The following is a 12,839-nucleotide window of genomic DNA, read 5'->3' on the forward strand; positions in this document are numbered from 1 at the left end:
AAGCAAGTTTATAGAACAATAATAATACAGTTTTGTTTATACTACAACTATTAGAATTAACAATATTACGATATTTAAATATAAATTTGTTATATATATTGTACAACATACAAAAATATGGACAATGCTATGAATATAACATAATTAAGGGGACTCTCAACTATATTTTGGAACTTTTTTCCTATTTGATCAATCTTTTTCAAATTTGGAGAAAAAGTTTAATATACACACGGAAAGTAACATGCAAAATCTCAGCTCATTAGATCCAATACTTTTCAAAATAAAAAATATTTCAATTTTTATCAATCATTAATTGAAATATCACTTTTAATTATCATTTTTTATTTTTTGGCTTTGTGCATTTGACTGTGACTTCTCAATGAATAGGGGAAGAATTCTGCATATTGATTTAGTTCTGTCACGTAAATTAGTGTAGAAATTTAATTTTTCATTTCTATGAGACTTTTTCTCCAATTTTTAAGTTGAGTGCCCCCTTAATACAATACAATTCAAAACAATACAATACTACAATACAAGACAATATAATACATAATTAATATAATACAATGACAATTCTTTTCATCTTCACAACACCAATAAAATAATTATGTAATTAATAATAATAATAATAATAATAATAATAATAATAATAATAACAGCAATAGTAATGATAGTCATACCTAAATTAAATTAAATTATTAAACTCGATCACAATTATAACTTCAATTTGACTGCGCCCGTAAGAAATCATTTAGCCATTTTCCTGAAAATGGTTATTGTCTGGCAGCCCCTTATCTTCTGAGGTAGAGAATTCCATTCACGGGGACTGAGACAGTAAAAGAGGATGAATAGTGGGATGTTCTATGGGCAGGAATTGCTAGGATTTGGCTCTCCTGTGACCTGGAGTTTAGATTGTGATTGGAGGATAAGTAGTTAAACCGGGAACGAAGATTTATGTTATTATATTATGATTATGAATTATGTTATGATTATAGTAACCAAGTATCCGTTTGATTATCTAGGATTCTCTCTCCCTCCAACACCACCTTCATCAACCACAAGTGACAATGAAGGTAATGTTTCACCAGACCACAACCCTTCATCACCCAGCAGACACATGCGACAGCAGCAGCAGCAACAGCAACAGCAGCAGCAACAGCACAATGGTACAACACGACTGTTCCTACCTTCCAACAGCTCTTCAACAGTGACAACAACAAATCGGCAGCCAATACAGACACCACTCATAAGCAATCAACCGGTAAGTATTTCCTGAAAAGATGTTTCATAAACAAAGCAAGAAACTTTGTCGGTTATCTGAATCCTACAACTCTAGATTTCACCTCAGGTTTCAGTGCTTCTACTGTAGTAGCTACATTATTGAGGAGTCTAGTTTCAAAGTGAGTCTTTTCCATTCTAGGTTGTTTCGAGAAAAACAAGAAAAATATTTTATGTAATGTAACACTATATTAAAATGTATGTATAGTATTCCATAATCACGTTTATTATTATCTACGAGGGAGAGTCAAAAAGTAATCTTAATAATTGTTTTATTAATTGAATATGTATAGTAAGAGTACAATAGTAATATGCGTTACAAGAGCGGTATGTTGAAGTTTTAATGTTCGAGGAAAAGTTTGAAAAAGCGAAACGTAGTTGAGCTTTTTTAATTTCCGAGAATTGAAAGAAAACATACCAGTCGTGTATCGTACATTATTTTGTGCGAAGATCGTTCATTACAAACCTGAAAGAGGAATTTCTAATTAGTTGCAATGAAATCTCCATCTTGGTTTCTGTTCAATGACGGCAAATTTGGAAAACAAAAATATCTATCTTCAACATTGTTGCTTTAAAATGTTTTCTGTGTTTACTATACTCCAGCAGGCCGTGATATACGCCTGTCTTTTTATTCCCCCCCAGTCTATGATGAGTCTGGAATCTTGTTGATTTTTTCACGGCTTCCATAATGTTACTTGCATCACGAATGCAGTAACTTTAGTGGAGTTGTAGAGTTTACTTAATTTTTGCAAATATTTAAAAACAATAATTAACAGTGCAATTTAGGTGAAATTGCAGTGGTAAGTTTCCAATTTATAATTATTACTATATTGAACGTCTCTAAAAATAATATGTTAAAAGCCTAAAGCAGTAAAACCAATATGTCACTTAAGCGGTAAGAAGAGGGAAATTGTTATGTGTGTTAGGTTGGGAATACTGAATGTGGAATTTTAGACTTTCTGCAGATTGGTTTTGTGCGGAAACCAAGCAAATACGCACGATCTCGCACAAACACTTCATTACTTTTCAACATAAGGCTGGTTCACAAAAAACCGGGAACGGAAACGACAACGGGAACGAGGACGGAAATAATGTTAAAATAAATGTATTTAAATGTGAGCATTCACAATAGTTAATTGTGAATAATCACATTTAAATGCATTTATTTTAACAATATTTTCGTTCTCGTTCTCGTTTTCGTTTCTCTTCCCGATTTATTGTGAATCAGCCTTTAGTATAACAGGAACACTTGCATTGAACGTAGTGGGGACTGTGTTGAAGTAGTGAAGTTTGGACTCAACGTAACGTAGGTGTCAAAAATGTATCGTGTAATCTTTGCTTGACAGATAAATTAAAACTTAGGCTGTAATAAGGCCAAAGATTTAAAAGATATCTGTGCAAGAACTTAGAAGAGTGGTCAATGGCAACTTCATAAAAGTCTGGCAAGAAAGTCACCATCTGAATGGACAGCATTTTGAATAGTTATAAAGTATCATCCCTTTGTTAATGTGAATATTGACTTTTATTTCGATATTGATGATTATCTTTCATGTATTCACTGCAGCTTTTGTTAGCTAGCACAAGTGGGTTGACCCGAGAACAAATGCCAAAGCTTTCTTGCACTATATACTGTAAAGGCTGGTTCACAATAAACCAGGAACGGAAACGACAATGAGAACGAGAACGGAAATAATGTTAAAATAAATGTATTTAAATGTAAGCATTCACAATTAACTACTGTGAATACTCACATTTAAATACATTTATTTTAACAATATTTCCGTTCTCATTCTCGTTGCCATTTCTGTTCCCGGTTTATTGTGAACCAGTCTTAACCTTAAATGACTTGTTTTATGCACTATGGGCTTTTCAGCCTAATCCTTGAGAAATAAAGACGACGATAATATGGTGGAAATGGTATTGATAATAGTAGTGGAGATTCAAAAGGGACAAAATTTGCAGAAATCTAAAAAATCACCAATATAATTTAAAGATTATATCGTGCACAAAATGATCTCACACACTTTTACTGCAAAGTACAGATTCTCATATTAAATTAATTTCTAAGAAATAAATATTATTTTCATTATATGTTATTTCTTATTGTTATTACAGAAAGGATCAACGGGAATGTTGATGCTGACAGAAGAAGAAAAACGAACTCTTCTTGCTGAAGGTTACCCCATCCCCACAAGATTGCCTCTTACAAAAGCTGAAGAAAAGTCACTGAAGAAGATCAGAAGGAAAATAAAAAATAAAGTAAGAATATTAATATTACACATATAAAGCTGACACGTTAAAGTAGTAAGATTGCAGTATAGAAGAAAGAAGTAGAGAAAGCTTTCTTGCGTATGGTATATGTGTATTAAAATACTACAAGTTTCAATCAATCATAGTGCCCATTAACATGTGTTTTATGTAGTTTTTAATAGTAGAATAAAGCGAAAGTGACAGTATCCTTTATAATTAAATTTTTAGAACATTATCTTCCTATCTGAATTCTAAAACCCAGGACAATTTTTTATAGTCAGACTCTGTAGATCTATAGTTGCTGTTGCCAGATTTACCAAATAAAAATGTACGACACCCAGTTAAACTTTGGATTATTTTGAATTGTCTTTACATATATACTGTACACTGAGATAAAAGAATGCTAATGATACTATTAAACTTTTTCAATTAAGAATGTAGGCCTATGTAAAAAAATCAAACTCAAAACATAAGATTATTTAGGGCCAAATTAAGGAAGTATCTAATTTCTCACGCCGCTGTTCTGTTGATGAATTTATTACATTCAACAACGCTGTATGAATATTTGTGTCTTGTATAAAGTATCGATACTAACCTTTTGAATTGTATATTAGATATATTGTAAAACTCTTCGATAATATGTTGTAAAACCCGTCTGTACATATTTCGACTAGACTATGGCTACCGGTATGAATTAAGATTCTGTAGTACCATACTATTATTTTTTTTTTTTTACATGTTCCATATTCTAGCTGTGAAGTGATGTATGAATACCATGAAATGTAAATAAATACAATGTAGCTAATCGGCAATGTATGCAGTGGAGGACAGAAAGGAACTGGCGATCCTACCACATTATCTCCTAGCCTAGTTGCCTCATAAGTGGTGCCATGTTGGTATCACTTGTGAGGTTCAGATCTGTCTTCGGACAGTTGACTGAACAACAACAGTACAACTTAAATATCTTCACTTTGTTAAATATTGAAACTATGTGTTACTTTACTTACCAGTAAGAGATAGTTTCGTAGGGACTTTATACTCCATCTTCAGACTTATATAAAAATAAAGTCCCGTCGATACTAGTTACTCACATAGAGTAGGCTATCACATAGTTTTAATAATTAACACAGTGAAGATACTTAAGTTGTTAATTTAACAAGTTTAATAATATCATTAGTGATTTACAAGTATTAAGTATGTAAATCAAGAATAAATAAAAGAAAAATATTACATTCAATATAGTTACACTAAAAATTAATTGTTATTTCTATCTTAAAATGTAACTTTATAACTTATAAGTGCCAGTAATAGTCTCTGCATTGCATGCTGGTAGCTCCTCCCTGAAGTCTTGGCTGTTATAAACAGTTCCTTGTTTTAATTAATTTTCTTGCAAAATTCCTTGTAGTTCTAATTTTTTTTTTCAATATATTTATATGTAATTCTGAAATGTGGCTTCCTTATAATGTAGATTTCAGCTCAGGAAAGTAGAAGGAAGAAGAAAGAGTACATGGATGCATTGGAAAGGAAAGTTGAGGTACTGACAAGCGAAAATACAGACTACAAGAAGAAGATTGAGAATTTGGAGGACAGTAACGCATCCCTCCTGAGTCAACTGCAGAAACTGCAAGCTCTTGTAGCAAGGAATTCTACTACAAGTACAACAGGCGCTACAAATCGTGGTGTTCGACATACAGAGAGCACATCTTTCAATACAGTGAGTAGAGTAACAGTGACAATAACTACATCAATTCCAACAATTTTTAACTTCTAAAAATAGACCACAATTCACGAATTAATTTTTTGTAACAGTGTTTCCTTGTTTTTAGAGATTTACTTCGTCTTTCTAAAATGTGAATATTTCACATTATCGTGCAACTTTATTTTTATTGTATTAAATGTGTTTTTTTTCCCCTTACAGTCTCATATGAACCAACACATTACGAGGAGTTCCATAAAATAGATCAGCATTTTTCTCGAGATCATTAAGGCAGTTTCCACTGTAAATATTGGTAAGTATAATTTTACACTGAGTTAGGACAATATGTACGTAAAACTTTTAATAATATGAACCAAGAAAATTAAATGTACTGGTACTTGAATATAACTGAAAGGTGAATTCGTAAATGTGTGATAAGGAGAAAAGATATGCATAAGACCTTCTTGCAATAAATAAAAACAATGTTTCATTATTCATTATCATTACTGACATGAAGTTATGACGTGAGGTGAAGTATTAGATTGTATCATGAAATTTCACAAAAAAAAAGTGTAATCGACAAATTTTATTACAGTAGAACCTTGCTAATACGAACATTATTGTGATCCGAACCTGATGGATAACAAATGTTCGGATTATCGAAAATTTCTATTTCTGTATATTCCATCAATATACCGCGTATTATTTTTTTTTTTTTACTATCATTTAACCAGGGGCGTATTTTGCGGACTACCGGGGCTACCGGCGGTAGCCCAAGGAAATTACGAAAGAAAAAGTTTATAATATAACATAATGTAATAATTTTGTATTATTAGTTTTACCATAGTAATTAAAATTAAAGTAATTGTTAGATTTATATGCGCTCTCTGCTCTCGAAAAGAAACAAGTTGTCAAGGCGGCATCGCTGAAGAAACCGCTTGCTACGTGAGGTAGCCTGTGACCGTTTCGCTCACGCTGTCCTTCACACAACAGCCCGTCCCCCCTGCTCCTTCCTGTTTCCATCGTGCACTGTAGACGGGCGAGTTGCCGCTCTCGTGATCGGTTTCTTCGCAGGCGCGAAGCAGCAATACGCTTAGTACGCTAGCAATTGAATGTGATTGTGTTCTTGCAGTGCATTATTTTAAATCTGTGATTTGTTCAGGTGTCTAAGAGTTATATTAATTGTGAATTATTAAGTTTTTAATTTCCCAATTAAGTGATATTGTGAAAAATATGGCAGAACAAGTTTCTGGAGAGGTTTGTGTTGAAATTGACTGTGTAATAGAAGGTTTATTAAAAGTGCCTTTTAACCGTCGTACATAACAACGAGAAAGTTGAAATTGTGAAAATGGAAAGACCAACTCCTGAGTTAAATTTGTCCATGGACGTAAAAGAAAAACAGCGAGAGTACACACGCCATTTCACTTCAACATCATATGGTAAGTGGAATTGGTTGTGTGGTACTTCTAAACTGTCTAAACTATTTTGCTGGCCATGTTTGTTATTTAGCCGCGAAACTAATGTGTGGTCAAAAGAGGGTTTTCTAATATGAACTCCCTTCGAACGGCAGTCCTAGAATACGACAAATCAAAAGCTCATATTTGTAGTAGCATGAACTTTGCAAATTTTGGGAAGACAAGAATTGATTTACAGCTAGATAAGCGAAAAGCTCTACACATCAACCAACACAATGCTCTTGTGAAAAAAAAAAATCGGGAGATTTTACTGCATCTTATTAACGCAGTCTGCTTTCTAGGAAAACAAGAATTGGCTTTTCGGGGTCATAACGAGAGTGTGGAATCAGACAATATAGGAAATTATATTGAATATTTAAGTTCCTTAAGTGAATTTGACCATTTACTGGCCAATCATCTTGAGAGTTCAACAGTATTTCGTGGTACTTCTCTCGCAATTCAGAATGACTTAATAAGTGGGGTTATGATAAAGAACGTAAAACCTTTTGTGGCCATTGTTGTTGATGAAACAAGTTACTGCTCTAAACAGAGTCAATTGTCCACTGTTTTAAGATACGTCGACAGTACTGCCAATGTTCAAGAACGGTTTATAGGATTCACAAATGTCAGTTCGGACAAAACTGCTGCTGCTTTGTTTCAGCATGTGGAAGGTGTTATAGCAGAATACAATGTCGGCAATAAGTTAATTGCACAGACATACGATGGTGCTTCAGTTATGGCGGGAAATATTAATGGCTTAAAAACAAAAGTTCAAGAAAAGTATCCTCAAGCACTATTTGTCCATTGTTACAGCCATGTTCTCAATTTAGTTTTGCAACAAACTACTTCATCCATTCCAGAATGCCGCATTTTTTTTCAAAACACTGTCGGGTTTAGCTGCATTTTTCTCATCATCTCCTAAAAGATCAGAAAACTCAAGGAATTTATGAACAAGAAACTCCCAAAAGTAGCACCAACTAGATTGAATTTTACATCTCGGCTTGTAAATACAGTAAAGGAATACAGAGAAAAACGGACTGCTTTCTTTAAAAATATCATTTGTAATGACTCTGAAGAAAACTGGGATGATGCTGTAATGTGCAGGCTCAAGGATATTTGAATTTTTTCACACAGTTTCAGAATATATTTCTTCTTGAAGTCTATGCTAGAGTGTTCGCACATACAGATGTGCTCTACAATATTCTTCAGACAAAAAGTCTAGACATAGCATACTACTTGCAAGAAGTATCAAAGTTAAAAAAAAATACTATATCCGAGTTCAGACGTAGTGGGTTTCCGTCCATATGGAGTAATATGGAAAATGAAAATTCTTCAGCCAATACAATGGAACCACCATTAAAGCGAAGAAAAGGAGATGATGAATTGAAATACAGGCAGCTGTACTACAGCATACTAGATCGTATGCACATGGAAATTACTGACAGATTTTCTGATTATGGAAAGCTTCAGTTCACACATCTTCTAGAATCTCAAAAATTTTCTGCTTATAGAGAAAACTTCCCGAATGAGGCACTAAACAAATTATTTCAGTCCTATAACAGTCACTTTGATCAAGTACGTTTGAAAAATGAATTAAGTGTAATATATTCAGCAGAAGTCTTTGATTTTTCGAACAAACCTATCCATGAAATATTATCTGCCATATATGAAAACCAGCTGAACCAAGTTATTCCTGAAGTCCTTAAATTGGCAACATTAATTGTGACAATACCAGCTACGTCAGCATCGGTAGAAAGAACATTTTCTGCGTTGAAGAGAATAAAATCCTACTGTAGATCAACTCATACACAAGAACGTTTATCCGGCTTGGCACTAATATCCATTGAAAAGTCATTTCTACAGAAACTTTGCAAGTGGCCCAACTGTAATTTCAAGGACGAAGTCATCAACGTATTTTCGTCCCAATCAAGCCGTCTGGAATTTACTTATAAATAAGTAAGGAATTTTATTATAGGGATTTAAAATATATTTTGTGTAATAATAGGGTCGGTCAGTGGTAGCCCAAACCCTTTAACCAGTATACGCCACTGCATTTAACATCCTATAGCTCTTATGAAACAATGTTGTGTTAATTATTTTTTATATCGCCAAGATCATTTGTAAACGTTTCTGTCCGAAAGTTTAAACTTGTAAATATTTTTTAACACTTTTCTTGTAACTTTTCAAAGAATGTTAGCAATCAGGCTGGGCCAAAAAAAAAAGAAAAGTTTAAATCCGCCTTGTTGCCACAGCCTGCACTGTCAGTGTCGCCACATTAGGAAATTTGCACGATCTCTAATGTTCAATGAATATTGGAACTTAAAATTAATGCATTATTTGTGTTGTGTAATGTGTTTTAATAAAGAAAGTCTACACAGTTTTTATGTTATTTAGTTATAATCAAATAATTGTTGGCAACATCTCGTATCCGGAACTAACCGGGTCCCTTTGGTGCCAGTTGAGGGATTCTATTGTATTTTAGTTTTGAGGTTCATCTAAAATTGTGCCTTATTGCAGCATTATGTAAAAAGCAGATAATCCCAGTTCCTCTGTGCAAGCTGCATTGCCTACTTCACGCAGAGAAATTTTATAATTTTATTACAAGTCAAAATTGTCCACCTGCAACTTCGCAATTTGTGACTTGGAGTTTTTAATCATCACTAATCTTAAGAGAATCTTTCTTAGTTTGTGCTGTAACACATTTTCTTTTGTTTTTAGGTGCAGGGATATTGGTCTGCCATCTTTCTGGGAAACCCACATGTGCTCACTGCTAGTCTTCCATCCTCCTATGTTCACTGAACAAAGATTGGTGCAGCAAGAGTTAGCTGAGCTAATATAAGGAGAAACATTATTACTACAGGGTTTGTAAGATCGTTATTAACAAGTGGCTAAGAACTAAGTATAACAAAATGATAGAAGATTTTTAGGACAAATAGAGTTGACATATATTTTTGTAATCGAAAAGAATTATATTTAAAAAATGAATGATTCAATGGAAAATCAGTAAGGTTCTTAGTGTTACAGAAAGGGTTAAGTAAGTTGTTTTTGTAGCTTCCAGAAGTTAAGTGCTGTGGGTAATAATGTATTAACGATTTTTTTTTTGCAAAGTAAGGGTTATGCTAGAAAGAAAGACTGTAGAATAAATTATTATGTAAAAACCATATGTAAGGAAATGGAAAGTGTCCTTTTCGATGTGTTTTTTTTTATTCTCCTATTTCTTTCGTAAAGAAAATAAATCAATTTGGCATTTATTAATTCGTTGGTTATCCCTGTACGATTCTCAGGGCATCAACTTAAATGACACTTGTGTGCATTTATTAGTTTTTGCAAGTTTCCACGTTATTAATATAGTGCACGATGTTATGAGAATGATTCTGTCAGTGTTCGAATGACAGGATGATTTTACGAAATTCTGCTGAAACTGTTCACGTTATTTCGTAAAGAAAATAAGATTAGCATCGTAGATAATCCCTGTACGATTCTCAGGGAATCATTTTAAATCACTGAGTTGTGACCATTCATTCCTTTTTGATAGTTGCCATCCCATTAAAGTAGTGCACCATGTTCTGTCAGCATTCGATGAAAAGTTTATTGCTGACAGTTGATTCACAGATGGTTTTCTTGTCTCTTGTTTTAGAACCTGAACATTTGTTATAAGTTATGTAGACTATTCACATCTGTGTAGTTGTGACAGAGACTGGTAACGCCATTGTACATCCAGTAATCATATTGTGTACCGGTAATTTAATGTTAAGCATTTATTCCATCCATTTTCCATAACTTACATTAGCATAGTAAGTCTAATGGTTTATAGATGTATGTTACCATTGTTGCTCAAGAGTTACTTAGTCTAGTTCTGGTAGGACGAAGTACTTCGATAGAAAGAGAATGGATTAATTATCGGAAAGAAGCATCAACTCTTTCGTCGACATTTTCATAATTAAGCAACATTCCATCTCACAATCTCGATATGAAAGTACCGTAACAATTTTTATACAAACGCAATTTTAAGAGGAGTTTGAAGTAGTCAGAGGTACAAAATGATAGTTTTCTATGAAAAATATTTTTAGGATATGTGTGAATTCAAAATGAGAGTGACAGTTGAAGTATACAATGCCACTTTTTAATATAGTATTAGATTTTTTACCGATTTTTGTAACCATAGGGGTTATAATCTTCCATTGATATGGTAATTCTTCTTACAAGGGGCTGAATTCCAAAAAGTGCCTCCTGAAGTGTGTAATAACATATGATTGGCGACCAAATTCTGAAATTTTATAAAAGAGTGGTTCAGTGCCAGATTTGCCTAAGCCACAATTACACTAAAAAAAGTTATTGAAGTCTAAACTTAAGACCTCGTTTTTTAAAACTATATGCTCTCAATTGAATATTATTTCTCATTTATTGTAATGTAATATTTATCTAGTACATCTGCTTCGTCACACATATAAATGATAATTTACAGTCATTTTATGAAGACATCTGCAGCTAAAAAATTTGTGGTTTAGGGAACTTTGGCACTGACACAGTGAGCCAGTCAAATATTGCAGAAGAACAAATATTTGAAGTTTCATGGTTCACCAGCAATCAGTGTGTTGCCCCTTTTAAGTTTCAGTTGTTCTGAAGGCATCCTAAAGCAGCAAGCTATAAATTGGCGAAAAGAATATCATGTTACATTCTTTAAAACAATTATAGAAGTGAAGGAATAATACAAGAAGTTATGCTCTTGCATGTCAGTGTTCCATTTTGAAATTATTGTGTAGTACATAACCATTTCCTGAATTGGTGTCATATATCCTTTTCTGAAGTTGAAAATTACATAAAATGTATAAACATTTGTCTAATCAATTTTTTTGTTCAAATGCGCAAAGAAAGTGTTTTTATTATTATTATTAGTTGTAATTAGAAGAATATAAAATGAAATGTACGTACTGTTACTCAAACCAGCAAACAAAAGTGCAAATCAATTTGTAGTCTTGGAAATGGTGATGAATTCTGCTAAACTGTTGTATATTAGCAGACTCTACTTTCTTTTTTAAAATATGGTCTTTCAGCTTAATATCAGTTTTCATTTAAGGTACAATACAGAAGTGGATGCAGAAAATAACACCAACTGCGAGAACGTAGTGAAAACAAAAATACACAGGACCTTCCATGTGTAAACGAATTTAATTTTTAGGTCCGTAATATTAACAGGGTGCCACTATTGTGATTCCTATGAAATTTATATATAAAAAACATTTTACGAGAATTTAAATGTAACACAGTACCGTAGTTCAAAAATACATACTGTACGATACAACCAGTCATCCTGTTGTGTTTAATTTGGACGTAACTTCTAATAACGTAAAATGGAGTAATTTTTATGTACATTAGATTGATTTACTCAGAAATTAACCTTAAAACAATTTATACGGTAGGCTGTTTACTTTCTTTAAAAGAAGTATCCCAATTTTCTTAAATTGCAAATTTCTTAGTTGTCAGGTACCGGTACTGGTATGTTTATAAGAGTCGAGTATGCTCAGTCTACTAGTACATACAGTCACGAAGCTCAATACGTAGAGAATATGCATCCAATGACAGTTGAACTTTAGTTGCTAGCCATTAGGATTGCTACTGTCGCCTCATCACCGACAATGCGAAATAGTACCAGCAAAATCTATAATTTCTAGTACTCTCACTTGTCAGTTGCTAACCGCTTGGAGCATTGTATTGCGAGAAATGCAAAAAACCACCTCAAGCTTATTGACTGTATGTACTAGACTGTGGTATGCTTCAGTACTGGTATACTAAGAGTACAGTAAGCAATTTATTAAATAAAACATCTAGGTACTATTGTTGTCTTTCGAACAATTATTCTGGATAATCTAGCTCAAAAATAATTAATATATACCGGTACCGGTAATTTATAGAAAAACAGATTTATGTCATTTATCGTAATACTTGGAATAATTAATGTAATAGTGTAATTATCATTACAGGCGATTTTCTTTTTGAAAAACTAATAACCGAAGACAATGAATTTATAATTATTACATTTTATATTTACAAAATGGAACATGTATGAAAGTGGCTATTGGTTTAAAAAGCACTTTTTCGAAGAAAAGCTATTGTTTGAAATACACGATAAAAAAAAGAAATGCATTCATGTTAGCGTATTT

The 12,839-nt window shown here is 32.9% G+C and overlaps 1 protein-coding gene across 1 annotated transcript in view; it reads left to right on the forward strand.

Moving 5' to 3' along the window:
* The window catches only part of LOC138698908 (cyclic AMP response element-binding protein A-like), a 254,298-nt gene extending 242,038 nt beyond the window's left edge, over positions 1-12,260 (forward strand). Inside the window, exons 5-9 of the mRNA XM_069825106.1 lie at positions 1,023-1,261; positions 3,394-3,537; positions 4,997-5,242; positions 5,447-5,537; positions 9,397-12,260. Coding sequence (XP_069681207.1) covers positions 1,023-1,261; positions 3,394-3,537; positions 4,997-5,242; positions 5,447-5,488 — 671 coding nt within the window. The 3' untranslated portion in view covers positions 5,489-5,537; positions 9,397-12,260. The remainder of the gene's footprint in view (positions 1-1,022; positions 1,262-3,393; positions 3,538-4,996; positions 5,243-5,446; positions 5,538-9,396) is intronic.
* The last annotated feature ends 579 nt before the right edge of the window (positions 12,261-12,839 follow it).

Source organism: Periplaneta americana, chromosome 4 (assembly GCF_040183065.1).
Source record: "Periplaneta americana isolate PAMFEO1 chromosome 4, P.americana_PAMFEO1_priV1, whole genome shotgun sequence".
In the NCBI taxonomy this organism is placed as follows: Eukaryota; Metazoa; Arthropoda; class Insecta; order Blattodea; family Blattidae; genus Periplaneta; species Periplaneta americana.